Source organism: Lissotriton helveticus, chromosome 4_1 (assembly GCF_964261635.1).
Source record: "Lissotriton helveticus chromosome 4_1, aLisHel1.1, whole genome shotgun sequence".
Classification (NCBI taxonomy): Eukaryota; Metazoa; Chordata; class Amphibia; order Caudata; family Salamandridae; genus Lissotriton; species Lissotriton helveticus.
Genome location: NC_136063.1, coordinates 22,709,139 through 22,736,824, shown reverse-complemented (window position 1 = coordinate 22,736,824; position 27,686 = coordinate 22,709,139). Strand labels below are relative to the sequence as shown.

Sequence of the window (27,686 nt, the reverse complement as noted above, 5' to 3'; positions counted from 1 at the left end):
GGTGCCGACCTATGTATTGCACTAATGCACGAATCACGGCTATCGAAACAACATGTAGTCTGCGAATATCCCCTAGGGGACAAGCGCCGTGATTCGGGTGCGGGGTGAATCCACCCAATGCAGGCCAATTTGTGCCTGGAATGGACAATGGACCCAACCTCGCAGCGGACAAAGAGTGGGGTAGGGCGCCATCAAACCAAACGCGATGCTGCCAATGATCAATAGGTACTTTCAGTGCCCTGTATGGCGTATATTCAGCCGGTACAGGTGAGGGTGTGTAGGTGTGGAACACACCAGAATTTGCATCCACTGCCGGAAACGTTACCGGCGAGTAAAACAGTTCGTAAGGGTACGCCGGATCTGCACACACCACTAAAATCACAGCTAAGCCATCCACTGGGACCTGGAAAGTCTGCAAATGGTTGCGCACCGCAATGCGACTATGCTGCGGGATGTTCACAGCCTGTGCCATGATTACACCGGAACTACTGAAAAACAAAGGAAACTTTGTAGCACAACTGGGTAGTAATTCAAGGAAACCGTTTTAGATAGATTCAAGCTTGAAAAGACCTATTTCAAAAATAGGTAGGTTTTTCCGACACCACCGTTTTCCGGAAACGATAGTGAAGGGGTTAAGGTTTGAATGATATACTACTCGAGTGTCATGATATAAGACCACCAACGTAGGGGCGCCATGTAGCAGGGTTTCCGTTCTCCCACAGAACTGTGCATAGAGGATTGGAACCTCAGCGAATTAGGGTGACCCAAAACTCACCTCAGTACCCAACAAACCCCTTACCGAGCAAGCTACAGTGTCTCATTGGTCATAACAAACTCCCAATGTTTAGACAAACCAGAACATGAACTTATGATACCTCAGGTTACGTGGAACACATGAGCACTCTTTCGTTATACAATCATTTCAAACCAGAACGTGGAGTAAATGAGGACACGTGCACATTTGAAATATTTATTTCCTAATGCCGTTTTCTCAAACGCAGTATCTTAGATAATACAAGGAAACATATTATCAGAAGCAAAGTTATCAGCATAGTTACTAGTCCATAGAAAGCAAACGGTGACAGCATGTTAACATGTTGTAATGAATAAGGGTTAACAACACTTATTTCTCACCCTCCCTAACTCACATATTATATTAATATAATATGTGAGTTAGGGAGGGTGAGAAATAAGAGCTAAGAAGGTCTCTTTGGGTTTTAGCAGGGCGGGCCCATACCTCAAGATCCTAGAATGAAGAGATCACATCAGCATACACCAGCTCTCTCTGCATGCAAACAGCATCAAGTGTGTTTGTGTGCTCTAAGCAAAGCAATATAAAACCCGCCTAAAGCCCAAAGTTGGCAAAAGCTGCACTTATGTTATGTCTATAAAGGTGCGGAGATCAGACCTCATAACAATTCTGTATCGTGTTATTCCTGAAGCTTCAGCACTCTCTGTACAGACATAGTTTATTAAGCAAAGCTGATAGCAGAGCAATAACATATTATTCTCATGTAAACCACAACGGGCTACTAGGTTGAAAGCTAAATCAACAATTAAGTGTTGTGTGCAGAAGCAGCAAAAGGAAAAATGGCGTTTAAACATTTAATAAGCCTATGCTAACTTAACACAATATAAAGATAAACAGTAGCTATATGACACTCTGTCATTAAGCCCCCAACCCCTAGCTAGCCATTAAAGACACAGAGCCACCATAGATGAAGTGGTTTAAACTAATATGTATTCATTTTTTCAACATGCAATATAATGCAGGTGTATATTGTCTTTCTATAATGAGTTATAGCTGTAGAACAAAGCACGCTGATAGCTGGATTACACTGCACATTAACATTGGAGAGATGAACCATTAACCCTGAGCTCTTGTATTTTGACATCATCAACACATCTGTGAGAGATATTCTCCATTACTTTATGTTAGAAGCGGTATTCAGCTCTAGAACCAAGAAGCAGAAGAAAAGCAGGAATGGTTGTTCATGGCTACTCATGAAGTCAGCATTAATAGCACATCAGGACAAGCTCCTTCTTCAACCATAAGACAGTATCGATGGGTGATTGCAGCGCAGGGCTTGGACCACTCAATGCATGAATCTAAGATAACCCTCTGAGATGCTCAGGTACTTAAGATGGCTGAATAGAGAAGCCGGTGGTTAAACTGCATGACGGCCTGGATTGTACTGAGCACATTGGTTACTTGTACACTTTGTCTCAAGCGGCTGACATGAGTTAAAAGGCCTCCGTTTTACAATAACAGACATTCCAAATACTTTTTGAGCTTTAAGAATGTGTCTAACAACAATTACTAAGCTGGAGTAGGAATGCCTATGGGGTATGAACGAAGGTTTCAAGCTTTCAGGGCAGGGACACACTTTAAAACATAATTGTAGACTTGCGATCCTCCCAGGTTAAAAATTCCAAGTTTACAGAAATCTTGTGTAGTGCATCCTTTCACGCTATATGATCTCCCAGCTTCACCTGTTGATAAACACAAACAATAATAAGTCTTTAACATTGCTGTTAGATCAAGATTTTCTGTATTTATGAAGGAAATCACTTCCATCCCAGTGCCCAAGGGCTCAGATTGGCAGCTGACTCACAACAGTAATTGTTGGAGTTCTCCTGACCCAAATTCCAGGGCCTGGGATTTTTTGTTGAATTGTAAGCGTTACAGATGGTCCATACATGTCCTCGTGGTGAGAATTAAGAGCTCTGCATGGGACAAGGACACTGTCAGCCTGATTTGTACGTAATAGTCTCATATTATTTGATAGAGATTATTTGAGAAATCATGTTATGTTATACAGTTATTGAACTCCTTTTTTACTTTTTCTTTTGCAAAGAATGTTAGACACTTCACACATGTCATTCAACTGAAAACCAAGACTACTCAGTTGTTATTAATTAAAATGCAGCCTTGAGGTGTACCACCTTCATGGCAGAAAGTATGTTTTATTTGTCTTTATTATCTCTTTGTGCAAACTCTTATGGTAGACTTCATTCCAGCATACAACTTTACAAAACACTGTACCTCAGAGGTGTGTTAATGAGTGTAAGTTCTCTCAAATTGCTGAGACATGTACACATGCCAATATGCCAGGTGTGTCATGGCTGGGTCTGACACCAGTAGTGAATTACTAGCATTTACATTGTGGGTATTGGAGACATTGTGGTGACATTTTGTAATGTTGGATTATCACCTTTCTGCTCACTTGTCACTCACTAACTTCCATATCTTCTCATTATTTAAGAGGGTATTATGAAGGGAGCCCTTGGGATGACCTGTATGATGGGTATGTAGTCATAGCACAAAGGTAAGAATTACAGAGAATGAGGGGATGGTATTTTTTGGCTTCTACTTATTCATCCTATCATCTTTTCCCCCAACAGGCAAGACACCAAAAGTAACCTGAAAACGAATCTTGTGAATTTATTGTGCTTAGATTTTGTAGTTATAGGGTTGTGCATCAACTGGCATTTTGGAGTTTGGGAACATATAAGACATATCAAACACAGCAATGGATCTCTTTACGTGATGGGTATTTGAGTTCTAGTTCTAAATTTGGCATGGGTGTGATGCCCTCTCTTGGTTGTTAACAGTATTTGGCAGCTGCACGTATTGTATTCACCCTTTCAGTCACCTAGAGTTCTGCAGATCATGGCACTGGATGAATACATTATGAGTACGGCTGTGTAGACTTATTTTTACAATCAGTGGAATTAGTCATTACTTTTTCTTATATCAATACTTGTGATACAATATAATATGCCCCGAAATTCACATGTGGAGAGATAACTCATTCATGGAAATTTTTCAAATGGTCTCATATTTTTTACTAGCTCTACTCATGACAACCATGTTAGTAATACTTTCAAATCCAGTAGACACTCTCCTTGGAATGATACACTCAGATTTTGGACCAGTACTAATGAAATCATAAAAATGTTTTGTCTCTCTCCAGTTGGATTAGTCATATGCATGATTTTGCTGATTTAGATTATCTGAAGTTGTGATATTCATCATCACCTTTATTTCATTTGAAGGTTTGCCAGCTATCGTCAAGAAGTGGAACCACCCTTCTACCCACCATCTTCAATTTAGCAAAGCACACCTTCCACTTGGGTCTCAAATGGAAGCCCTGGTTGAGATTATTCACCCCATCAGCCTCATGCTTCCTTAGATAGCAACGTTTGGACCAAGCCCTGCTCGATTTGCTTATATAGACCACAATGTTTCTTTCCAAGCATTGGGTGGACTGGGCACACTTTTTTTATCCTGGTCCTGAGAAATCTAACACAATATGTTTCCTGAACAGGCAGCTTGGCCAAAATGATTTATAATTTATGATTTGATTTGAAATGATCTCACTTGACTGTGTTTTACTGAATTTGCTTAATCACATCAAATTCATTTTCAAAGCCCTGGTTTAAATATCAGTAAGAGGTCATTGTTGTGTGCATCTCATAACTCATTGAACTGCATCATCCAGCCATATCATGATATGTTATATCACGTAATGGAATGTAATTTGGATATTACACAAGAATGTTACAATAGGTGGTCTTCTGGCAGTCATAACTGAGCTTTCCCAGTACAACAGGTGACTTACCTAGATTAAGATCTGCAGGACAAATGTTAGAGGAACAAAGCTGACCGCTGTGATGTATAGATTACATTTTATCCTATGCACGGGTTATCCATGTCCATTAAATGCTTTATCAACTATGCACATAGTCTTCACTGAGAGACATTAACAAGCGCCAACCAATGCAGTGACGGCCAAGCTGATGAAGGAGTCTGATGTAACTGTTGAAGTGCAGCGACATCTGTAAAGGGGTAGGATGGATGTAACAAGACACAGACATCCCGGGAGCCTTAGACTTCATTTCACAAACACTGCTGTTCACAAAAACAACATTTTTTGAAAGGACATTCGCACCATGTGAAGACCGTCTGATAAGATACCAGGTTATAAACAGAACCAAAAACAATCGTAAGGTAGATCTATATGATGTGTGTTTTGTAGAATGGTGATGCTTGCTGAAGACATTCAGTGAGTTTCTATGAGTTGCAAATACTTATCCTTGAATTACAATCTAAAGAAATAGTTGGAAATCATGAAGAGTAGTGCTGCAGGATATATAACTCTTAACTGCAAGAATTAATGAATCTCACCAGGCCTGGAGATAGTTCCAGATATGCTGGCACAGGCGTTCTGCTTCCCGGTGCACTGAACCACTCCAGTTGCTGTGCAAGGGTCCGCGGACTGGTCAGTGAAACAATCTTCACATATGTGTCCGTTGGGTGTGTTGTCTGAAGGAGGCACTGAAACAACCCAGGGGCAGGAATTGAAAAGCATATTTCTCTTCATAAAAATTGTGCTAAGTCATGTCTCAATCACCATATTCTCACAATAATAGCTTTAGACATCCCAATTTGTATGCAATTACAGAAAAGTTAGATTTCTCTCAGTCAATCAGTCATTCAAAAAATAACTTTATTTGGTTTATCATAACCATAAAACATATTAAATCACAATCTATGACATGAAAAGATTAAAAACGAAGCGTGTTTTCACTCTGTTAAAATATTTACACTTTCTGTAAAAAGGGTCTTTTCAGTCCCCAAGCCTTTCCCTGCTTTCGTGAGCAAATTTTCTACTAATATCATGAATTTTACCCCCGACATGTTAAAATATTTGATGATGCGCCCATCCAACTTGTTACAGCATGTCTGCAAGTGCGAACGTTTAAATCAATAAAGACAGATTTCAACAAGGACCTTCTTTCTTCTTTTACTGATTTACAGACGCACAGTAGGTGGCTTAGATTTTCTGTATGGTACCCAGATAAACAACATGACTTTTTTTGCTGGTTATTTTTCCAGGAGGGGACCAAGTCCTTCGAGCAGTGATAGCCAAATCTGAATGCCATGAACCTCCTTTTTAATGATAGTCGAAAGTGGGCTGCTAGGTAGGGTTGTGGTTTTAGGCTTAAATATGAGTTTATTACGACCCATGCATGGCGGCTTTTGGCACATCTCCTTTCATCTTCCACAAAGGATAATGCCTTTGCCCTGTTGTTACAGACTTTGTTGAATGCGGACCTTTCCAGCTTGCTATTCCATCTCTATTGGCAGTACGCAGATGATCATCCCAGGTGTTTGGGTTTCTTTGCTCATATTGTAATTTTATTTCAGTCAAGCATAGGTTGTTCAATGTTCCAATTTCTGCTGCTCTGAGGTTCCATTATAATTTTACCAACGTTGCTTTCCTCTGGAAATCTTGGTTCTGTAGCCCAAATTCCAAACATATTTGTGCTGGCGAGGAACCTTTAAAAAGATTGAATACTGCTTTATAAACCTTGATTTGTAGTATGTTTGAATATCAGTTTCTTGGCCGTGCCATGTTTCCAATCCATAGGATACGGTTTGGAGCGATTGTGCTTCCATGATTTTTAGGAGGTGCCCATGTGAAGGTGTAGGAAGGTGGCTACCTGACTATGGTTACCCCAGATTTTTTGCCTTGTGTTTAGCTGGTTTTTGACTTAGTTGGCCTGGTTCCCTGCTAATCAGGGCCCCAGGCTAAAGTAATAAATACATATATTTTTATAATATATACTTGTGTGGTGTCCTTTCATTTGATATTACAGGACTGTGATTGGTAAAACAGCTCGCTTAACACGACCTCTTGAGTTAAGCCTTTAAGGCTGCTTAGTCTATGCTACCATTAAGATAGCTTGTCTACAAGGTTGACTTACAACCAGACACCATAAGGGTTTGCTTGGACTGATACAAGGTGGTTCCAGAATTGGAAACATCATATATCAGGCCAACTTCTCACATTGGTGGCAGCGGTGGGATTGGGGCTGGTGTGCCCCAGAACCAGTTTGACCGGATTATACAAGGCTGCCCCTTGCATAATCCGGTCAAACCGGTTCTGGGGCACACCAGCCTCAGTCCCAGCACGGCCTGGATCAAAGGAAAGGGGTGTAACCACCCCCTTCCTGGGTCCCACCCATAGGAGGGGACCTAGCAGGTAATCCAGCCCCCTAGAATGGTATAAGAATGGGAGCAGTGCCAATGCACTTCAGATTATCCTGATGAAACATAAGAAACAAAACTTTAGACACAGACCCTAGAGGTGTGTACCAGTGAGGGAACACCGGCGTTGCAATGTTACCTCACCCACAGGAAGCGGGTGCATAGGGTCGAAGTGGCGTCGGGTTTCGTCACGCAGGTTCTGGGTGCTTGAAGCTGAAGATGCTGCAGGCGCTGTGAAGGAGAAGTGTCCGGTGTGATCCAAGGGTGGATCAGAGTCGAAAAGTACCTGAAAGCAGAGGGGACAGAGTCTGGGTCACTCAGCAGTGACCAGGGTGGAACCAGGATGCAACCAGGCAATGTCGGGCACAATCAGGTGGTTGTCGAGGAGCTTCTCTCCGCTGTCACGTGGGCTCTGGGGCATCTACGATGTCCAGGAGCAGGTCACAATCTGTCGCACAAAGGCTCTCTCCGTTGGCGCTGTCGGCTTCAAGATTGGAGCAAACAACACTTGGCAAAAGCAATCCATGCGGAACTGGAAGATTGCTTCTCACTTGGTCCAGGAGGGTCAGAGTGGTTTCTCCTTTTCAGGAGAGCAAGTGAAAATCTGGAGCAACCAGATTCACAAGTTGTATTTTGGTTTTCGTCAGCACAGGGACCACAAGCCAGCTGGCAAGTGACCGGCCAATGCGTTGAGCCAAAGAAAGCAGAAGGGCCCCACGCAGCACTCGTCGAGTGTGGAGGGCTAAACTTCAATGCAAGAGTGGATCAGGATTGGGGCTTCTTAAACCCCGGTGTACAGCTTCGAGGGTCACTCGTGGGCTGCACGGTCAGCATCTCGTGGTCTTTTTGAGATGGCGTGCTCCACGCTTCCTGTCGCCTCCACGGGTCTCAGCTCTGCAGGGACTGTGGATCGAGCTGTTAGAAGGCAGGCAAGCTTAATCTCGTTGATCTCTGTTGCTCGAGTTCTGGCGGGAACTGCAACAAAGCAGACATCAATATGCTGGATGGTGCCTGTTTGCACAGGGTGGTCACTCCTTGACCACAAGGGAGATTCTTCAGTCTTCTACGTTGAGTAGGATGTCGAAGGGTTCAGAGTTTCATTTCTTATGTTTCATCAGTATAATCTGAAGTGCATTGGCACTGCTCCCATTCTTATACCAATCTAGGGGGCTGGATTACCTGCTAGGTCCCCTCCTATGGGTGGGACCCAGGAAGGGGGTGGTTACACTCCTTTCCTTTGATCCAGGCCGCGCTGGGACTGGGGCTGGTGTGCCCCAGAACCGGTTTGACCGGATTATGCAAGGGGCAGCCTTGTGCTCCCCATGCAGTGTCTGGTTTCTTTCAAACCTCCCTGCTACAATCCACTAACTCCTGTCTGGGGTGGTGTGACACCTCCCTGCGACAGGAAACCCTTTGTCCAGGCCCCCTTGGCTGAGTTTCGGTCAGCTGCAGGGGGTCAGACTCGTGTCTGTGGCAGAAGCATCCATTTTGTGGATCTAGGCTCTTTTAGAAATTAACCGCATTTCAGTAAAGTAACATGTCTTCTCCTTCTAGAGGGGTGGAATGCTATCCCCATCACCAGAACTGGCGAGGGGATAGTATTCCAAATCGTATGACACCTTACACGACATGTTTTGATAAAGCCAAAGCAAAGTTGCTATATAACTGCAAGGATTATAATGCACTTAATAGTATATGGTATGGCATTATCCTGAAACAGCTTAGGGATTTGTTCCCGACAGCTGCAGACAGGCTCAGCTCATGCTAGAGCTCCATCTCACATTAAACCACGCACTCTGCCTCCAGGATTGATAAGGCCTTCCATAGGAGTGACTCACAGGTTTATATGTGTCCAGATATAGATTTAGCGATACAAAAGGGGATGATGGACGGAGCGTTTGAGCAAATCAAACACTCACCCCCAGTCAACTGATCTGGGTTTAATCCATCACAATTCTTTAGCCCACTCAGCCACCCCATTTCAGACATGGCTATTTGCAAATCAGTCTGACCCTGTGCCTCATGGGAACAGTCCAGCCCGAACTGCCAAGCCATGTCTTCCATGGACCGGAAACAAGCATCCTGGGACCGGTTTCAGATTCATAATCCTCATCAGCCAGGCTATCTTGAATCCAGTGGCCAAGTGAGCAAGGGACTTCGTCTGAGCATACCCTGCCACACTTAGGGCGAACAAAGCAATACAAAAGGGGATGATCCGCGGAGCGTTTGAGCAAATCAAATACTCACCCCCAGTCAACTGATCTGGGTTTAATCCATCACCATTCTTTAGCCCACTCAGCCACCCCATTTCAGACATGGCTATATGCAAATCAGTCTGACCCTGTGCCTCATGGGAACAGTCCAGCCCGAACTGCCAAGCCATGTCTTCCATGGACCGGAAATAAGCATCCTGGGACCGGTTTCAGATTCATAATCCTCATCAGCCAGGCTATCTTGAATCCAGTGGCCAAGTGAGCAAGGGACTCACGGCTGAGCATACCCTGCCACACTTAGGGCGAACAAAGCGATACAAAAGGGGATGATGGACGGAGCGTTTGAGCAAATCAAACACTCACCCCCAGTCAACTGATCTGGGTTTAATCCATCACCATTCTTTAGCCCACTCAGCCACCCCATTTCAGACATGGCTATATGCAAATCAGTCTGACCCTGTGCCTCATGGGAACAGTCCAGCCCGAACTGCCAAGCCATGTCTTCCATGGACCAGAAACAAGCATCCTGGGACCGGTTTCAGATTCATAATCCTCATCAGCCAGGCTATCTTGAATCCAGTGGCCAAGTGAGCAAGGGACTCACGTCTGAGCATACCCTGCCACACTTAGGGCGAACAAAGCGATAAAAAAAGGGGATGATGGACGGAGCGTTTGAGCAAATCAAACACTCACCCCAAGTCAACTGATCTGGGTTTAATCCATCACCATTCTTTAGCCCACTCAGCCACCCCATTTCAGACATGGCTATATGCAAATCAGTCTGACCCTGTGCCTCATGGGAACAGTCCAGCCCGAACTGCCAAGCCATGTCTTCCATGGATGGAAACAAGCATCCTGGGACCGGTTTCAGATTCATAATCCTCATCAGCCAGGCTATCTTGAATCCAGTGGCCAAGTGAGCAAGGGACTCACGTCTGAGCATACCCTGCCACACTTAGGGCAAACAAAGCGATACAAAAGGGGATGATGGACGGAGCGTTTGAGCAAATCAAACACTCACCTCCAGTCCACTGATCTGGGTTTAATCCATCACAATTCTTGTTTCCGGTCCAGGGAAGACATGGCTTGGCAGTTCGGGCTGGACTGTTCCCATGAGGCACAGGGTCAGACTGATTTGCATATAGCCATGTCTGAACTGGGGTGGCTGAGTGAACTAAAGAATGGTGATGGATTAAACCCAGATCAGTTGACTGGGGGTGAGTGTTTGATTTGTTCAAGCGCTCCGTCCATCATCCCCTTTTGTATCGCTTTGTTCGCCCCAAGTGTGGCAGGGTATGCTCAGACGTGAGTCCCTTGTTCACTTGGCCACTGGATTCAAGATAGCCTGGCTGATGAGGATTATGAATCCGAAACCGGTCCCAGGATGCTTGTTTCCGGTCCAGCGAAGACATGGCTTGGCAGTTCGGGCTGGACTGTTCCCATGAGGCACAGGGTCAGACTGATTTGCATATAGCCATGTCTGTACTGGGGTGGCTGAGTGAACTAAAGAATGGTGATGGATTAAACCCAGATCAGTTGACTGGGGGTGAGTGTTTGATTTGTTCAAGCGCTCCGTCCATCATCCCTTTTGTATCGCTTTGTTCGCCCTAAGTGTGGCAGGGTATGCTCAGATGTGAGTCCCTTGTTCACTTGGCCACTGGATTCAAGATAGCCTGGCTGATGAGGATCATGAATCCGAAACCGGTCCCAGGATGCTTGTTTCCGGTCCAGGGAAGACGTGGCTTGTCAGCTCGGGCTGGACTGTTCCCATGAGGCACAGGGTCAGACTGATTTGCATATAGCCATGTCAGAACTGGGGTGGCTGAGTGAACTAAAGAATGGTGATGGATTAAACCCAGATCGGTTGACTGGGGGTGAGTGTTTGATTTGTTCAAGCGCTCCGTCCATCATCCCCTTTTGTATCGCTTTGTTCGCCCTAAGTGTGGCAGGGCATGCTCAGACGTGAGTCCCTTGTTCACTTGGCCACTGGATTCAAGATAGCCTGGCTGATGAGGATTATGAATCCGAAACCGGTCCCAGGATGCTTGTTTCCGGTCCAGGGAAGACATGGCTTGGCAGTTCGGGCTGGAACTGTTCCCATGAGGCACAGGGTCAGACTGATTTGCATATAGCCATGTCTGAACTGGGGTGGCTGAGTGAACTAAAGAATGGTGATGGATTAAACCCAGATCAGTTGACTGGGGGTGAGTGTTTGATTTGTTCAAGCGCTCCGTCCATCATCCCCTTTTGTATCGCTTTGTTCGCCCTAAGTGTGGCAGGGTATGCTCAGACTTGAGTCCCTTGTTCACTTGGCCACTGGATTCAAGATAGCCTGGCTGATGAGGATTATGAATCCGAAACCAGTCCCAGGATGCTTGTTTCCAGTCCAGGGAAGACATGGCTTGGCAGTTCGGGCTGGACTGTTCCCATGAGGCACAGGGTCAGACTGATTTGCATATAGCCATGTCTGAACTCGGGTGGCTGAGTGAACTAAAGAATGGTGATGGATTAAACCCAGATCAGTTGACTGGGGGTGAGTGTTTGATTTGTTCAAGCGCTCCGTCCATCATCCCCTTTTGTATCGCTTTGTTCGCCCTAAGTGTGGCAGGGTATGCTCAGACGTGAGTCCCTTGTTCACTTGGCCACTGGATTCAAGATAGCCTGGCTGATGAGGATTATGAATCCGAAACCGATCCCAGGATGCTTGTTTCTGGTCCAGGGAAGACATGGCTTGGCAGTTCAGGCTGGACTGTTCCCATGAGGCACAGGGTCAGACTGATTTGCATATAGCCATGTCTGAACTGGGGTGGCTGAGTGAACTAAAGAATGGTGATGTATTAAACCCAGATCAGTTGACTGGGGGTGAGTGTTTGATTTGTTCAAGCGCTCCGTCCATCATCCCCTTTTGTATCGCTTTGTTAGCCCTAAGTGTGGCAGGGTATGCTCAGACGTGAGTCCCTTGTTCACTTGGCCACTGGATTCAAGATAGCCTGGCTGATGAAGATTATGAATCCGAAACCGGTCCCAGGATACTTGTTTCCGGTCCAGGGAAGACATGGCTTGGCAGTTCGGGCTGGACTGTTCCCATGAGGCACAGGGTCAGACTGATTTGCATATAGCCATGTCTGAACTGGGGTGGCTGAGTGAACTAAAGAATGGTGATGGATTAAACCCAGATCAGTTGACTGGGGGTGAGTGTTTGATTTGTTCAAGCGCTCCGTCCATCATCCCCTTTTGTATCGCTTTGTTCGCCCTAAGTGTGGCAGGGTATGCTCAGACGTGAGTCCCTTGTTCACTTGGCCACTGGATTCAAGATAGCCTGGCTGATGAGGATTATGAATCTGAAACCGGTCCCAGGATGCTTGTTTCCTCGTCCAGGGAAGACATGGCTTGGCAGTTCGGGCTGGACTGTTCCCATGAGGCACAGGGTCAGACTGATTTGCATATAGCCATGTCTGAACTGGGGTGGCTGAGTGAACTAAAGAATGGTGATGGATTAAACCCAGATCAGTTGACTGGGGGTGAGTGTTTGATTTGTTCAAGCGCTCCGTCCATCATCCCCTTTTGTATCAGATATAGGTTTAGATATAGGTATACTATATCTAAGCAAGAGGTGATTACACCATCTTGCCCCAGCTGAGTGATCAGCCAGTTGTGTCAATTTAAGAACCAGCCAAGGGTGGCAAAAGGTATGCTGCAGCCCCTGGTAGGCCTTGGTGGCACCTATGCCCTGAGCACCTATAGTGCATGGTACAGGGGCTGACAAGGAGTCCATTTCCAATTGTGGTATGTACCTAGGGTACAGGGAATCCATTTTACAGAGAGAGCAGATAGCCTGGGGCCCTGATTAGCAGGGAACCAGGCCAACTAGGTCAAAAACCAGCTAAACACAAGGCAAAAAATCTGGGGTAACCATAGTCAGGTAGCCACCTTCCTACATAACCCCCCCAAACGAAAGGAGATAAGGCTATCCTTGGCCAGGTAAGCCTATATTGCCAGAGTGGCCATATAAGGAAGTACCTGCACTAGCATGGGTACCCCCTGTCTAATGGTCCACTAAGCAGTCCCTCACCCTTGGGGTATTAGAGGGACTCCACCATAGGGAATCATTACCTTGGGTGTGTTTATGCAAAGTTAAAGGCTGGTTTGGATATGGAGTATTGAAGTGAGGCTCCACTAATTTAGGGCTCAACTTCCTCCAATTATCTTCCACCATGTGTGCCTTTCTTTCTTCAAATCGTTGCACTGTGCTCTCAGGGTCAACCTCTGGCTACCTAAAGCTGGAGGCTGGGTCCCTCTGTTTGGCTTGCTGGAGGGACAGTTCAGGTTTGGGCCCTTTGGGTCCCAGGTTTGGCTGTGCCCAACAGAATCCATCTGTTGGAGGTCCCTATCTATTTTTAAGGGGGCTCCCTAAGGAGTGTTTAAAGTTTTCACCTCACTTGGGCTACTAGTTTTGGTGCCCCTAATCTGTTGATGGGGGTGCTTTATTTGACAGGGGGCCCTCTGGGTCTCTCTGCCCTTCTTGTCCTCTACAGCCCTGGGCTGACTAAGGCAAGGTAGAGAGGGGCAGGTTACCTGCTCCAGACTGTGTCCCACCTTAGAAGGGTCCACTGACATCAGAGGCTCTGTCAGGCTAGGCCCAACCACCTCTGGGGCAGTTCCTTCATCAGGGGTAAGATCAGTTCCCTGAGGAGGCTGATCCATTCCTAAAGTCTGGTGAGGGGGAGATTTCTCGTCCTCCTCTGTGCTCTCAGTTTGTGTGGAGTTATCCATCATTTCAGGCTTCACAACACACATATCAGTTTGAGTTTGGGCTGTGGCCATCACAGCCCCACCAACCTTTTCAGGAGGGGACTCAGTTTGGGTTTCTGCTGTTATCATAACAGCTTTGCTATCCTGTTCAGGAAGAGCTTCTGCTAAAGATGGGGCAGAGAGTTGCTCAGCCCTACCAACCTTTTCAGGAGGGACATCTTGAATTGGGGCTGTAGCCATTACAGCCCCACTAACCTTTCCATTGGAATTTACCATTCTAGAATGGGTTTCCTGTTCAACCTCAGCCCAGGCTGAGATTTCTAAAACATTACCAAGTAGGCAGTCTACAGGCAAGTTTGGTGACACTGCCACTCTCTTTGGGCCAGTGACACCTCCCCAGCTGAGACTTACTACTGCCATGGGATGATTTGTTTGGATTCCATCAATGTTTGTTACCTGGTATGTGGCACCTGGTAAAAGTTGTTTAGAGGGGACTATACAGTCAGCCACCATGGTGATGCTAGCCCCTGTGTCTCTAAAAGCTTCAACTTTCAAACCATTGATGATTGGTTCTTGTCTATATTTGCTCAAGGTATTTGGGCAATCAGAGAAGTTGGCAAACCCCATGCCAGTCTCATAAACAAGATTATTTGGTGATGGGGACCTGGATAGTCCAGGGTCCACCTGTGCTCCAAAAGTAAACCCACCCAGATTCCTGGGTGTGCTCCCACTTCCTGGGGGATTACTGCTGACAGTAACAAGAGGTGTTGGAACTGGCTTTGGAGGTATATTCTCTTTATTGCCATTATTGGGACAACAGTTGTCTGTTTTATAATGCCCAACCTGTTTACAGACATGACAATAAGGCTTTTTCTGAGTTGAAGAAGTGTCTTGGGACCCACCCCCATTCTTGGAGTTTTGGGGCCCTGGGGAAGTCTTTTCCTTACTTTTATCCCCACCCTTTTCTTGAGGCTTGGTAGACTCCTTCTTCTGGTTACTGCCCTGATTCTTAGGCCTAATCCTGGTTCTGACCCATTTATCTGCCCTCTTTCCCAATTCTTGGGGAGAGGTCAAATCTGAGTCCACCAGGTGCTGGTGTAAGAGCTGGTTCTGACAATTACTTAGGATCTGCTCCCTCATAATCAAATTATACAATCATGTGAAGTCATGCACTTTGCTGCCATGTAGCCAACCCTCAAGAGCCTTAGTAGCACAATCTACAACATCAGTCCAGTCCTGTGTCTGTGTCTTCTGGGTGTCTGTGAACTTCAACCTGTACTGTTCAGTGGTTAAGCCAAACCCATCTATTAGAGCACTCTTCAGGACTTTGTAATTTTGAGCATCCTCATGTCTGACAGTGAGGAGCTTATCTCTCCCTTTCTCTGAAAAGGAGTACCATAAGATTGCTGCCCACTGTTCCTCAGGAACCTGCTGTACCATGCAGGCTCTCACCAGAGCATTCATCCATTTGTGGATGTCATCCCCTTCCTTGTAGGGGGGCACAATCTTTGTCAGGTTTCTACTATCATAGGACCTGGGTTTCTCTCTAGGAATATTGCTGCCATCAGTGGCATCTAAGCCACACATTTTTTGTTCTCTTGCCAAAGCAATCTAGCTTGAGCCAGGGCTACCTCCTCCCTCTCTATCTGGAGTTTGACAGCCCTCATCCTGGCCCTATGTTCTATCTTCTGAGAAGAAGTCATTCCTCTCTGAGATTCTCTTGAGGCACTAGAAATATGAGAGTCCACTGATGGAGATCCCACACTTCTGTTGCCTGGGAGAATGATATGTTGGGTTCTGGGGAGGTGCTGGCCCTCTCCATTCCCCAGTAGGTCTCAGTTGGCCTGATTAAGCCTGGCAACTACAACCTGGTTACCCCTTTGATCCTGATTTTCTAGATCCTCTACATCTGAATCATCCTCCTCCTCCACCTCCTCATCTTCTTCCTCCACTGGAGTGGTATCAGTTACAGGGGGGTTCACTCCATCTCCTGACTCTAGGGGAGCTGCACTCGCCTTAGCTAAGTCATCTTGTTCTAGAATGGCTATCAGGGTAGGAATGGTGGGACCTCTGTCCCTTTTTAGCCCTCTTGATATGCACAAGGCACACAAGTCTTTGTGGCTAAGTTTGTCATAGCTGGAAGTTGCCTTGGTAAGGTCAACTGTCACAGGCAGAGAGCTGGGAGTCTCACCTGTGCCAGACATGACTGCTAGTGAGGTGTAAGTGGTGCACTTACCTACACTACGTGTTTTCCTACTGTACCTTGCTAGTGAGTTGTAGTCAGGGTGTGCTAATCCCTTTTATCTACAACTACTAAGTTCAGTAGAACTTAATATGCTAAGCTTTTGATTTATATGTACCTAAGGTACTATATGTGATCTTTCAATTTGATAAAAAGATTGCAATGGTAAAACAACAGCAAGCTCAAATCCCACCGCTGCCACCAATGTGAGAAGTTGGACTGATACAAGGTGGTTCCAGAATTGGAAACATCATATATCAGGCCAACTTCTCACAGAAGGGCATTCCAATTTCTTATAAAGCTGTTTATAGGCGAAGGTTAATGATTGGACTTTTGCTGTGATCTCCCTTTTCTGGTCCACCCGAGACAGATTTCTTGCCAATTTGATACCCAAGTATTTATAAGCGACTATTTCCTCTATTTGTGAGTTCTTTGCGTACCATTTGTATTTTCTTGGCCTCGGGCCCGCCAGTCTTACCACCTTGGTTTTTGATTTATTTAGTTCCAGGCCTTGTGCATCCAGGTAGTCTATTAGTTTGTTTATGGTCCTTTGCAGCCCTATCGGAGTTTGGCTCACCACCACGATATCATCTGCATATTGCAGAAATTGGATTGGCTCATTTGCCAATTTTGGCAGATGTCCGTTTACTTGTTGCAGGTAGTTATTTAGATCTGCCAAGTATAGGTTGAATAAACATGGTGAGAGTACGCAGCCTTGTTTTAGTCCGTTTGTTATGTTTATTTTTGACGATACTCTTCTTCCATCTCCTAACTTTATAGTAGCCCATGTTTCTCTGTATAATGATGATATTGCGTCTATCAGTGGTTGTGGGAGTCCCCATGCTTTCAGTTTCTTCCACAGGCGGTCGCGTGGCACTCTATCAAAAGCAGATTTCAAGTCGATATAACAGGCCAATAGTACTCCCTTTTTCCTTTCTGCTTTTTCCATCAAGATCGTCAATGCTGATAGGTTTGAGATAGTGCCCAGGCCTTGTCTAAAGCCCGTTTGAAATTTTGGGATGATGTTGTTATCCTCTGTCCACTCTTGCAGATGTCGTAGAATACACGAGGCAAAACGTTTAGCCTCTACATCGATAAGGGCAATTAGCCTGTAGTTCCCGGGTTCTATTCTGCTGCCGTTCTTGTAGATTGGGTGAAGAAGGTTACCGCTCCAAGACCGTGGCATCTTGTTGTAACAAAATATTTGATTAAAAAGGGTTGTAAGGTATTTAGCCCAGACGTCAGGATCTCGTTTAAACAGAGCGTTAGGCAGTCCGTTTTGTCCTGCGGTGCCTTCGGCTTTCAATTTTTTTATCAGGAATTTTGTGTATTTTACTTTTGTCAATGATGTCTGATCGTTGGCTTCCCAGCTGGTTCTGACTTTTACTCCCTCCATTTTGGGACCAGTTGCCTCTGGGTCTGCCTCTGCATTTCCTTTTGCTTTATCTATACTTTCTTCTTCACAGGTTTGTGGTCCTGCTTTGGGGTTGTACAATTTATCTATGTATGCCAGCCACGTTGTTTCACTTATTCCTACGTTGTGTAGAGTTCCATTTCCTTTCATTAACTTATCAAAATTCCCTGCTGTTCGGTAATTTACTTGCCCACAGCAGGTCTTCCCATATCTTTTCTGTGTGTTTCTTTTTTCCACTCTGCACTCCTCCTTGTATTCTTTTCTCATTTTTTGAATCTTACAATTGTCACTGTCTCTTCCCGTTCTAATTGCTCCAGCTTTTTGTCTTACCTCCTTGGCAATGTTTCTTTTTTTATTTCTCCGCTGTATTGTATACCAAGGCTCTTTATTAGCCCTATACGTGCCTTTTGCTTCCTGGTTTTATTGGGAATTTGTCCAGTAGTGACGTGTTTAACTTCTCCCAATCTTTTCCTAATGAGTGCGCTACTGACTCCTCAGCATTCTCTATGTGTTTTTTCACCATGTCCATTATCTTGTCGATTATTGTTCCTCTCCATTTGAGTTTCCTCAAGTTATAGGTTTCGGGTAATGTGACTAGCGATGCTACACCCTATTTTTGTAGAATGTTTAGGTGTAGGACTATTTCTTGGGGGAAATGGTCGCTCTCCGGTCTTGTTATAATACGGAAGTGATCGTCCTGGGGTGCGAGGTGTTTTCTGATTATTGTGCAATCTATAATTGATTGTTTATTTCCACAAGAAAAGGTAGTAGCTGCTGGTTGGTCTCCCTTCGTGTTTCCATATAGTGTGACAAGACCTAGTACTTTCAGCTCGTTCCACGTTTTTTGAATTCTAATCTTGTCAGGATGCAATTGAAATCGCCTGAGATTATCATCTCATGGTTTTGGTGTGTAACTTGTAACGTTTCTATTATATTTATCAGGTTTAACAGTTTTTTCATTTTCTTATCCTTTTCAGGATGAATGTATAAGTTTAGGACAATTAGCTTCCTCCCCACTCCGTTTGTGGGGTGATTCCATTCCAGTTTTACAACTTGGATCCAATTTTATCCGGAATCCATTTCCTCTATTTTCCAGTTGTATTCTGATGTTGTGTATATGGACAGACCCCCTCTTGGGTGACCATACTTGGCGATTTTTTCTGCAATTATATGAAATTCTTCATATCCTGCTATATGCTATGGGGTTATGTTCCACGTTTCTTGTAGCAGGACTATGTTAAATGTACTCAAAAAGGTGATGGTCTCTTGGTCTTGTTCCATTTCTTTAAATCCATGGACGTTCTAGGAGCAGATTGTTATTTTCCTGTCATATTGCTTAGTGACCTTCTTATTTTGTTCCCCACTAGCTATGTTGTTTTCATCAGGATCCGTGTAAATTCAGCGTGTGGGGTATCCAGGACCAATCTTGATTTCCTGACTGGATGATCGTTTGGCTGAGAGTTATGTTTTTTGGGCTGGGATCCCTGGATGTTTGTTGTGTTGTGGAAGTACTTTTCGCTCCCTTTAGTACGGAGGTAGTCTTTCCATTTAGGTTTGGCAACCGAAGTGCCTCGTTGTTTAGTAGCGGGTATGGGTATTTTGTTAGAGTTGGGTAAGATAATATTATGCCCCAGGCTGCAAAGATCGCCCTTGTGGAGAAGATCAGTTCCGTTGTCTCTTTTGATGCCCATGTTATTCTGCTTACTTCCAGTTCTGTCGCCTTGTTTATTTGGCCAAATTCTATCGCCAAAAGTTCTGACAATGGTATTTCCCTTAATTTGGGAATTTCTCTGAATAGACGCATTATGTCTCCCCTGTTTAGTGTGTCCCTTTTTCCTTTTGTTTGGTATTCTGGCATGAAGATTAATTTACAGCCTGTCTCTACCGGGTCCAAATGAGGTTGCAGGTTTTGAATTTGTTCGCTTTTTTCCCTTTTCGATTCCCAGGCCTTAGTTTTGTTCAGGGGCTCTATAAAGGGCCTTTCTTTTAAGGTCGAATTTGCCATTGAGTCTATCACGTCAATTTGACCTCTTTTGGCCTCCGTTGCTCTGGCTCACCTGGCGTTTTCATTGGGGATTTTCCCTGATGGTGCATTGCAAGTCCTGCCTTTTTTACCCTGGGTAATTAGTAATTGGGTATCCATACTCAAGAGACAGTCCCCCTGTAGTCTAGGGCTCTTTCCCCATTTGTGCAAGTCAGATTTATCTTTGTCAGGTCTCCTTATAATTGTTTTTACCTGGTTCAAGTTTTTAAAGCCATCATGGGTTTTTGCTTCGGGTACGTATTCCAACGATCTTATTTCACTTTCCTGTATTTCTGTTAATGGTTTATTTCTCCCCCTTGTTTGCATGTTTTCTGTTCCATCCTCTATGTTAATTATTTTATTTATTACTTTTTCTTCTACCGTCTGTCCTCCTTTTGTTTTGAGTTGGGCGTTTTCTGGTGACCACTGGTTGCTTTGCCTGGAAATGTAAAAAGGCCCTGGATTTTCTGATGTACTTATTTCTTGGATGTTTACTTCTGCTTTTGGGGTGTCATTTGCCCGCTCTAACACGCTTGTGTTGCCTTTTTGTGAAAATATGGCATAATTTTGTCTTATTTCCTGCTTGGTTTTTAAGATAGTGTTCTTCCTTGCTCTCTGTGCTCGTTTGCCTTGTCTTTTGGTTTGGTTCTCAAGTACGCTTGGTGAGGCAGGGGCGTTGTTTTCACTGTGCCTGTTTCCCTTAACGTTTGTTATATTTGCTTCCGTTGTATTTATAGTGTCTGCAGACTCAATGCTTCGCCTCGTGTTCCTTTGTTTTTCTGACCCTATGATTTTGCCTTTATTTTCATGGACCAGTGCTTCTTCTCGTTCTCTTGATGTTTGTGCCATGCGTAGAATTTCGGTCAATATTTCTGGTAGGCATTCCAGTTTATCTATTATTTTGCCGCAACCACAACTTCCATCTAATAATTTGCTTTTGATTTGACTGTCTTTATTTATTCCTTTATTTATTTGTTCTGTGATTTTATCCAGCTTAGTGTTGATTCCTGCTATATGTGTTATAATCAAATTCATTAAATCTACCTGGACGTCTAATTTATCCGATTGGAAGTTTAAGACGGCAATAGCTTGCTGTAGACTTCTTAATAGCGATTCGCTCCAGGTAACCAACTCTGTGTTGTTCGGATGTATTAGAATCCCTGATATGGAGTCGAATCCGCTTACTGATGAAATAGTGATTGGCGACTGTATTTTTATGTTTCCTTGGGGTAGATCATTTTGCTCCTTATTTGTTTCTTTCCAATGGTTGGGGCTATGGGTGTGCTTGATGCGAGTTGATGAAAAAGTAACGTACCCAGGCAAAAGCAAGTATACTGGCAAAGTTCAAATAGTAGCAAATTAATAAAGAATAATAATAATCGGGCACAAAATTAGCATTTAGACGTTTAACAGTCGTCTGGTGAAATCGTTAAAATATGAGCTGAATATCTGATGAACTGCTCGGCGTTTTGATGCACGCAGCTGCGTGTCGTCTAAGACGGCGGGCTGATGTAAACGTTAAAATATGGACTGGATATCTGATGAACAACTCGGCGTTCTAAAACCCGCAACTGCGTGGCGTCTGCTGCCTCGTGAAAAAAAGCGATTTTTTTCACGAGGCAGCAGACACCACGCAGTTGATATTCAGCTCATATTTTAACGATTTCACCAGACGACTGTCTTCGTATGCCACTCTAGACTCGTCGACCTCCATGAAGCAACAGACGCTGCTGTACTTGGAATAAATATTATGCTTAGCATTCGGCAGGCACTTAATCCAAAGCTCTACAGTTTTATCAGATCTACTATTCATCAATATATGAGCCACCATATGTACTTGGTCAGAAATTAAAGATTCCTGAAGCCATTGTTTAACCCACTACGAGTGACTATCTGGCCTCATTTAACAGCATAGTGCAGCGTCTGTTGACAAGGGATGTTTGATCTTTCACACTAAGTTCCTGAGCCTTTGCCAGCTTTCAACCCTATTTGATACTACACATGCTACCATGACTATCTGATCTACAAAGTGATATCATTTAATTCACAGACAAAAACAGATGACGTAAAGACTCTGATCGGATCGATTTCTACACAGCTATTCTACCAACATTCAAAAGTGTTTACATATGCTACAAGATGGTAGCGTCCTGAGGAAGACACTTCTTATGTGTTGAAACGCGTAGACGAAAACCATCTCCCCTTCAGATCATTGGGAACATCTGTACACATAGCAATGCATATTCACTGATGTTCTAATGGAAGAATTTTTTATCATTATTTGCTATTTCTGTCCATGTCATTGATATCCTTATGACCACTTTTATCAATTTTATCAAATGAAACGTGTGCCTGATTATTATTATTCTTCATTAATTTGCTACTATTTGAACTTTGCCAGTATACTTGCTTTTGCCTGGGTATGTTACTTTTTCATAAATTGTTTGCCCTGACCCTGGAAATTTACCTTTATCAGGGGGTCCTTGTTTGTTACAACTTGATGGGAGTTGAAACAGCTCCCCTTTCTGCTCCCTTTTCCCTTTTTTCCGGCGGGCCCCTTTCTTTGTGTTTCCCTTGCCTGTTCGCCCCTAGTTCCTCCTCCCTGTGCATATTAAATTCTAGCACTTTTATGAGATCGTCTTCCTCGGTAATTGAAAAAGATCTTGACCAGTCTATCTTTTGGGTGTTTCCTTGTGGGTTTGCTTGACCTCCACGTTTGCTTTGATCCTTTTTTGATATGTGACTTTGTCCTGTTACTTCTTCATTGCTTTTGTCCGGCGTGGTCGTGGGTTGGAAAATGGGTGCATGGATCTGTGCTGTTGTTTTTAATTGCCATTTTTTTATTGCTAATTTCTCTTGTACCAGTGTTCCTTTGTTTCCTTCTGTTCCCTTTCCTCCTTTTTGTTGCGACTGTTGCAGCTGTTGTGGATGTCTTGGCTCTAATTCCCGTTGTGCCGGGCAATTTTCTCCGAATTTTTTTGGTGTTGTTGAGTGTATTGGTTGTATTGGACTTTGTAGGCTTTGTGCCTCTTCTGTTGTTGTGTAGATTGCCGCCATCGGGTCTTTTAAAAATTGAAATTTATGCTTCGTATGATTTCCCCCAAACTTAAATGGTTCAGGTGTTGCAATTGGGATCAAGCTCTTTATTAGCAAATTGGGGTCCTCTTTTGTTTTGCTTTTGTTAGCGGATTTGTTTGCAGATTTATTTTGATCTTTTGTTGTCGCTCTTCTCCTGTTTTTATAAGTGGGAGGCTGGCGAACTTTTCCTGACCGCATATCCCCAGTTCTCTACTCAGACTGGGGCTATGACTGTTGGCAAGGACTTTTCTGATGAGCCAAACCATCGCCTCTTCTTTTGTAAGCGTGAGTACTTTGTGCCCCTTGTGTGTTTGGCACCCTCTGAGCACGTCTCGGCTCCAAGTAGCAGAGTTCCCCTTGTCCTAGATGCTACTTGCTGCCTTGCCTGTGCTACCGTTGTCCCCAATGCCTTCTATGCCCTTCTATTCCCCCTGTGGCATTCTTGTTGCGGCTTGCGGTTTGCGGTTTGCGGCTCTTACCTCTGCTGGCGCCGCTGCCTCCGCTGCTGCTGTGAAAATGATTTACGGTGCTTCCTGTACTGTGCCTCCTGTGCTGTGGGGGACTCTGGGGCACTCTTGTCTCTCCTCCATCTCTCCTCCATGAATAGGTGCTGTGGACGGCAGGACCCAGTACCAGCCACTCTAGGGGGCACTCGCAGCTCTCTGGAATGCCGCTGTGCCACCGTGCCACCGTAACAAAGACCCCTTCAAAAACCAAACGCGGCTCCAGCCACACTATGTAGCCCACGCAGCTCTAGAATTACGCCGTGAAGAGCTGTGGGCTCTGGAGGTTGCTCGCGATGGGGTGCTCGCGATGCCGCCGTGTGGGGCAGATCCCGTGGAGCAGATCCCGAAGAGGAGCTCTGTTGCATCTCGGTTCCGGCGGATCAGTGCTCTTTTCGCGGGTGGACTGAATGTCACACCGCGTCCCGGCTCCAGCTGTGCTACGCCGCCCTCGTCGGTCCTGGGTGTTGCCCAGGTGTAGCCAGGTGTAGCCCGACTGTGGGGCGGGTCAGTGCTCCTTTCGCGGGCACACCGCGTCCCGGGTCCCGCAGGTGACTCCGCTGGTCCCGCTGATCCGGGCTCCGATTCCGACTTCCTATCCCCCGGCTCCCGGTCTTGCAGAGCTCTCGGGGGGAACGATCTGCAGCAGCAACTGAACGAGCTCCTGGCGTCTGTCGTCTGTCGGTGTTTGTCGGCAGTCGCAATAGAAAGAGGCACAAGATGCAGACTGGCATTGTAGATTTCTCTCTTGAGACCCAGATTTCTCAAATGAATGTTTGTCTATAAAAATGATTTGTTATCAGTGAGAGCTGTAGAATTGTGTGTGGTTTGAGTAGCTCACTAGCTTGATTGTATGCTTCATATATGTGAGTAGTATGGGCAACAATGTGGTAATTTAGCAATGATTAGGTTAAGAATTAGCAGAAGACATCTTGTATTTAGAGACTATCTTGTCCGTTTTACGGAATCCATTTTGTATTTCTGTTGGCCATTTTGTTTGCCATCTGCTCTGTCCTACCTTCCTGTTAACTGCTCTTGAAATCTGCCTAGAGACAAGATATATTTATCCTCTTCTGCTTTGTACATGCTCACTTGAACATTCAGCTGTCTCCAACTTGTAACTGTCAAGATGTGTCCACCAGAATTAGCTAACTGTCAGCCCTTCCCATGTGTTGCTAGCACACTCTCTGTATGACCTTATATGTATTTCAAACCAACACTCCTTGTATTGTACCGCCTTCATTTCACTCCCTGTGTGGGTATAAAAGGACAAAGCTCCTTCCAGTCAGTGTGCTACCTCATACTCTACCGAAGGGTGTCATGTGAATGTAGTTCCATCTCATGAGGTTTAATAAACTCTGTCTTTTTCTATTCCAGTTTCTGTGCCAACTTTTTATTTTTGGTCTAAGGACTCTAAGCAGAGAAGGGTGAATCCCTTGCACTAGTAAGCCTTGCTGCGGCTTGCTACCACAAATTGGCGCCCAATGTGGGGCTCATCGGCGACTCAGATGCCCGAAGGACTGGTCGAGACGAAGGATGGGAATCTCGCTTGGGAAGTGATCACTGCCGGAGGAGACCTGAGTCTTGGCATCCACAGATTTTTCCCTTTCTTTCTGATCTGACCATCCAGGTGGCGCCGGTCCTCGACTAAGATCTCTTCTCTTGATTCGCTGTACAGTGACCATTTGGTCGATTTTAGAACTTGGCAGTAGGAACCTGGACACCATTTGATTGGTAAGAGCCGTTTTGAGGCACTTGCTGTAGGTTTTGACGCCTTTGACTGGTAAGGTAGTTTAGAAACACTTACTGTGGCATTTGTTTATGAAATTGGCCAAATAGTGAATTTTTTTTTTCTTTTTTTTTTATCCTCATTCGCGCCATGGCTCCAATCCATCTACTAGCAATCTCTCCACAAAGCAAGAAGGTAGGCAGTGGCTGGTGATGTCTCAGCATCCGCTGGCAGGAATAATTTGGTGGAATTAACGCCACAATATCCCAACAACACCTACTGGCAGGCCACAATCCTTCGACCTCCGGGCTAAGAGATAGTGTCTGGCCTATTTAGGCTCCCTTGAATATATCTTCGTTCTGGACCAACCCAAGGATGAACCATGAATGCGTAATCATTGGACCTGGGGGGAAAAAAAAAAAAAAAACCCCAGGCTCAACGACACCAGTCCAGCTGGTACCAGAAAGCTCTCCTTTCCTGATTTCCTCCCCTTGCCAGGTCTAATTTAGATATTCAGAGCATTGCGGAGCGCCATTCATAAAAAGAGGGAGGCAAAGCATCCTTCCAATGCCTACAGATTTCCCTGCGGGCCACCAACACAGAGAAAAACAAAAGGTTCGAGGCAGCAGAGCGGGATTTTTCACTCAGGCCAAAAATAACAAGACCCAAATCTATAGATATTGGACGACCCAGACATGAGGACAGTTTTTCGCCTATAGAGTTCCAGAAAGCAGCGATTTGCGGGCATTCAAAAAACATATGCACATCAGATGCCGCCTCCAAGCCACATTTGTGCAGGAGACAGGTCCGGTCAAGGAAAACTTCGACAGCCTCTGCGGGGAATAGTAGGCCCTATGCATGGTGAATAAATGATTTCTTCGCAGCCAAGCTGGTTTGACCAAGTCCCAGAGCACCCCGCACGAGGCTCCCCACAGTTCTTCCACACCCTTCCCCGGCATCAACTCGCCCCATAGTTGTGATGGGAGACAGAACTTTCCGTCGGTTTCCTCTAAGATTATTTTATACCAGAGTGAGATCTCCTTTTTTGCAGGGGGTTTATTGACCAGACCCGCCTCTAACTCACTTACAACTCCTATAGGTAGATTTCTACTCCGTGTGGACTGTCCTTGAAAGGTTTGAGCCCAACTTGCTATTTGCACATATTTAAATCTTGAAAATCTCGGCCCGATTTTATTTACCAAGTAGGTCCATGGTAGTAAGGATCCATCCATGAATAGATCTCCCCAAGATTTAACTCCAGCCTCTCTAAGTGGTAAAGCAAGTGCATCTTCTGTCCAGGCTGGGGGTGCAGGTAGGTCCCAAATTGGGGCACAGTTAGAATAATACCCCAATTTAATCAAAAATCTCAGTCTGTACCAGGTATTGGCCATCCCCTGCAATACCTTCAGTTTTATTTATTTTTTTAACTTGGGATCCCCAAATTTAAACAAAAAGCTGCTCTGCCCAACTCCCTCACAACTCAGCAAAGCTGAAAACATGCCACCTACACCTGTTTCGGTAGGTGTTTTCAGCAACATGCATGAGTGGGATAACTGAAAGGCCCACGCATAAGCTTGGAGATCCGGACCTGCCAGTCCCCCCTTCTCCCTGCGACTCCTTATCTTTTTCCAAGCTATTCTCGGATTGTTGTTACTCCATATAAATGAGGAAATCTCACCCTGTAACTTAGATATAGTTTTGGGATCAAAAACAACGGAATTGAATTAAATAAAAATGTAACCTTTGGCAAGATGGACATTTTAACCAGATTTACCTTCCCTAAGATGGTAATCGGGAGATGTGCCCATGCTCTCATCTGTTTTTGGCACTGTGCAGCCACCCTATCAAAATTTGAAGGAGCAATCAGCCCTATATCTTTAACTATTGAAACACCCAAATACCGCAGATTGGTTCTCGATATTTCACCATGAGTATTATGAGCAACGTTCCATGACATAGACTCAGTCTTGGAGGCATTGACCTCGTACCCTGAAACTCTACCGAATTCCAAGGCTAGGTCAATGTCTGCAGGGAATGCCGTACTCATATCAGATGTAAAGATCATAACATCATCCGCGTAGAGGGCTACTTTTTTCACAATTGCAATAGGTAAATGGTGCAACTAAGATGGCTTCTCTTAGTTTCTGGGCAAAGGGCTCTATGTATAGATCGAATAATAGGGGAGACAGGGGGCAACCCTGCCTCGTCCCCCTCGTTACCGGGAACGACTCAGATAGCCCCCCGTTGACCAACAGAGAGGCTGATGGACTTCTGTACAGCAACTTTATCGCTCCACAGAATTTTTTGCCCACGTTGAACTTCGACAGGGCCTCCGACAGGTACAACCAATTAACCCTGTCGAAGGCCTTGGTGGCGTTCAACGTGAGAACTGACAGGGGCATACCTTCTTTTGTTGCAATATCGATAGAGCCTATAAGATCATAAATGAGCTCAAACATCTGCCTCCCCTTCACAAAGCCTTTTTGGTTAAGGGGCAAGATGTCCGGGGCCACTTGACCAAGCCTTTTCGCTAAAATCGAAGCAAAAAGCTTGTAGTCGGCATTCAGTATCGAAATAGGCCGATACGAACCACAGTCAGCCGGAGACTTCCCAGGCTTCAAAATAAGTGTTATTGAGGCGTTGTCCCAAGAGGCTGGTTGTGCCTCACCCTCCCT

At 45.0% G+C, this 27,686-nt stretch overlaps 1 protein-coding gene across 1 annotated transcript in view; it reads right to left on the bottom strand.

Annotated features, from left to right (window-relative positions):
* Window positions 1-2,260: 2,260 nt before the first annotated feature.
* The window catches only part of LOC144827828 (phospholipase A2 inhibitor and Ly6/PLAUR domain-containing protein-like), a 103,592-nt gene continuing 78,166 nt past the window's right edge, over window positions 2,261-27,686 (bottom strand). The window contains exons 4-5 of the mRNA XM_078685994.1: window positions 5,192-5,341; window positions 2,261-2,493 (exon numbers count right to left, since the gene is read on the bottom strand). Of these exons, the coding sequence (XP_078542120.1) occupies window positions 2,363-2,493; window positions 5,192-5,341 (281 nt within the window). The 3' untranslated portion in view covers window positions 2,261-2,362. The remainder of the gene's footprint in view (window positions 2,494-5,191; window positions 5,342-27,686) is intronic.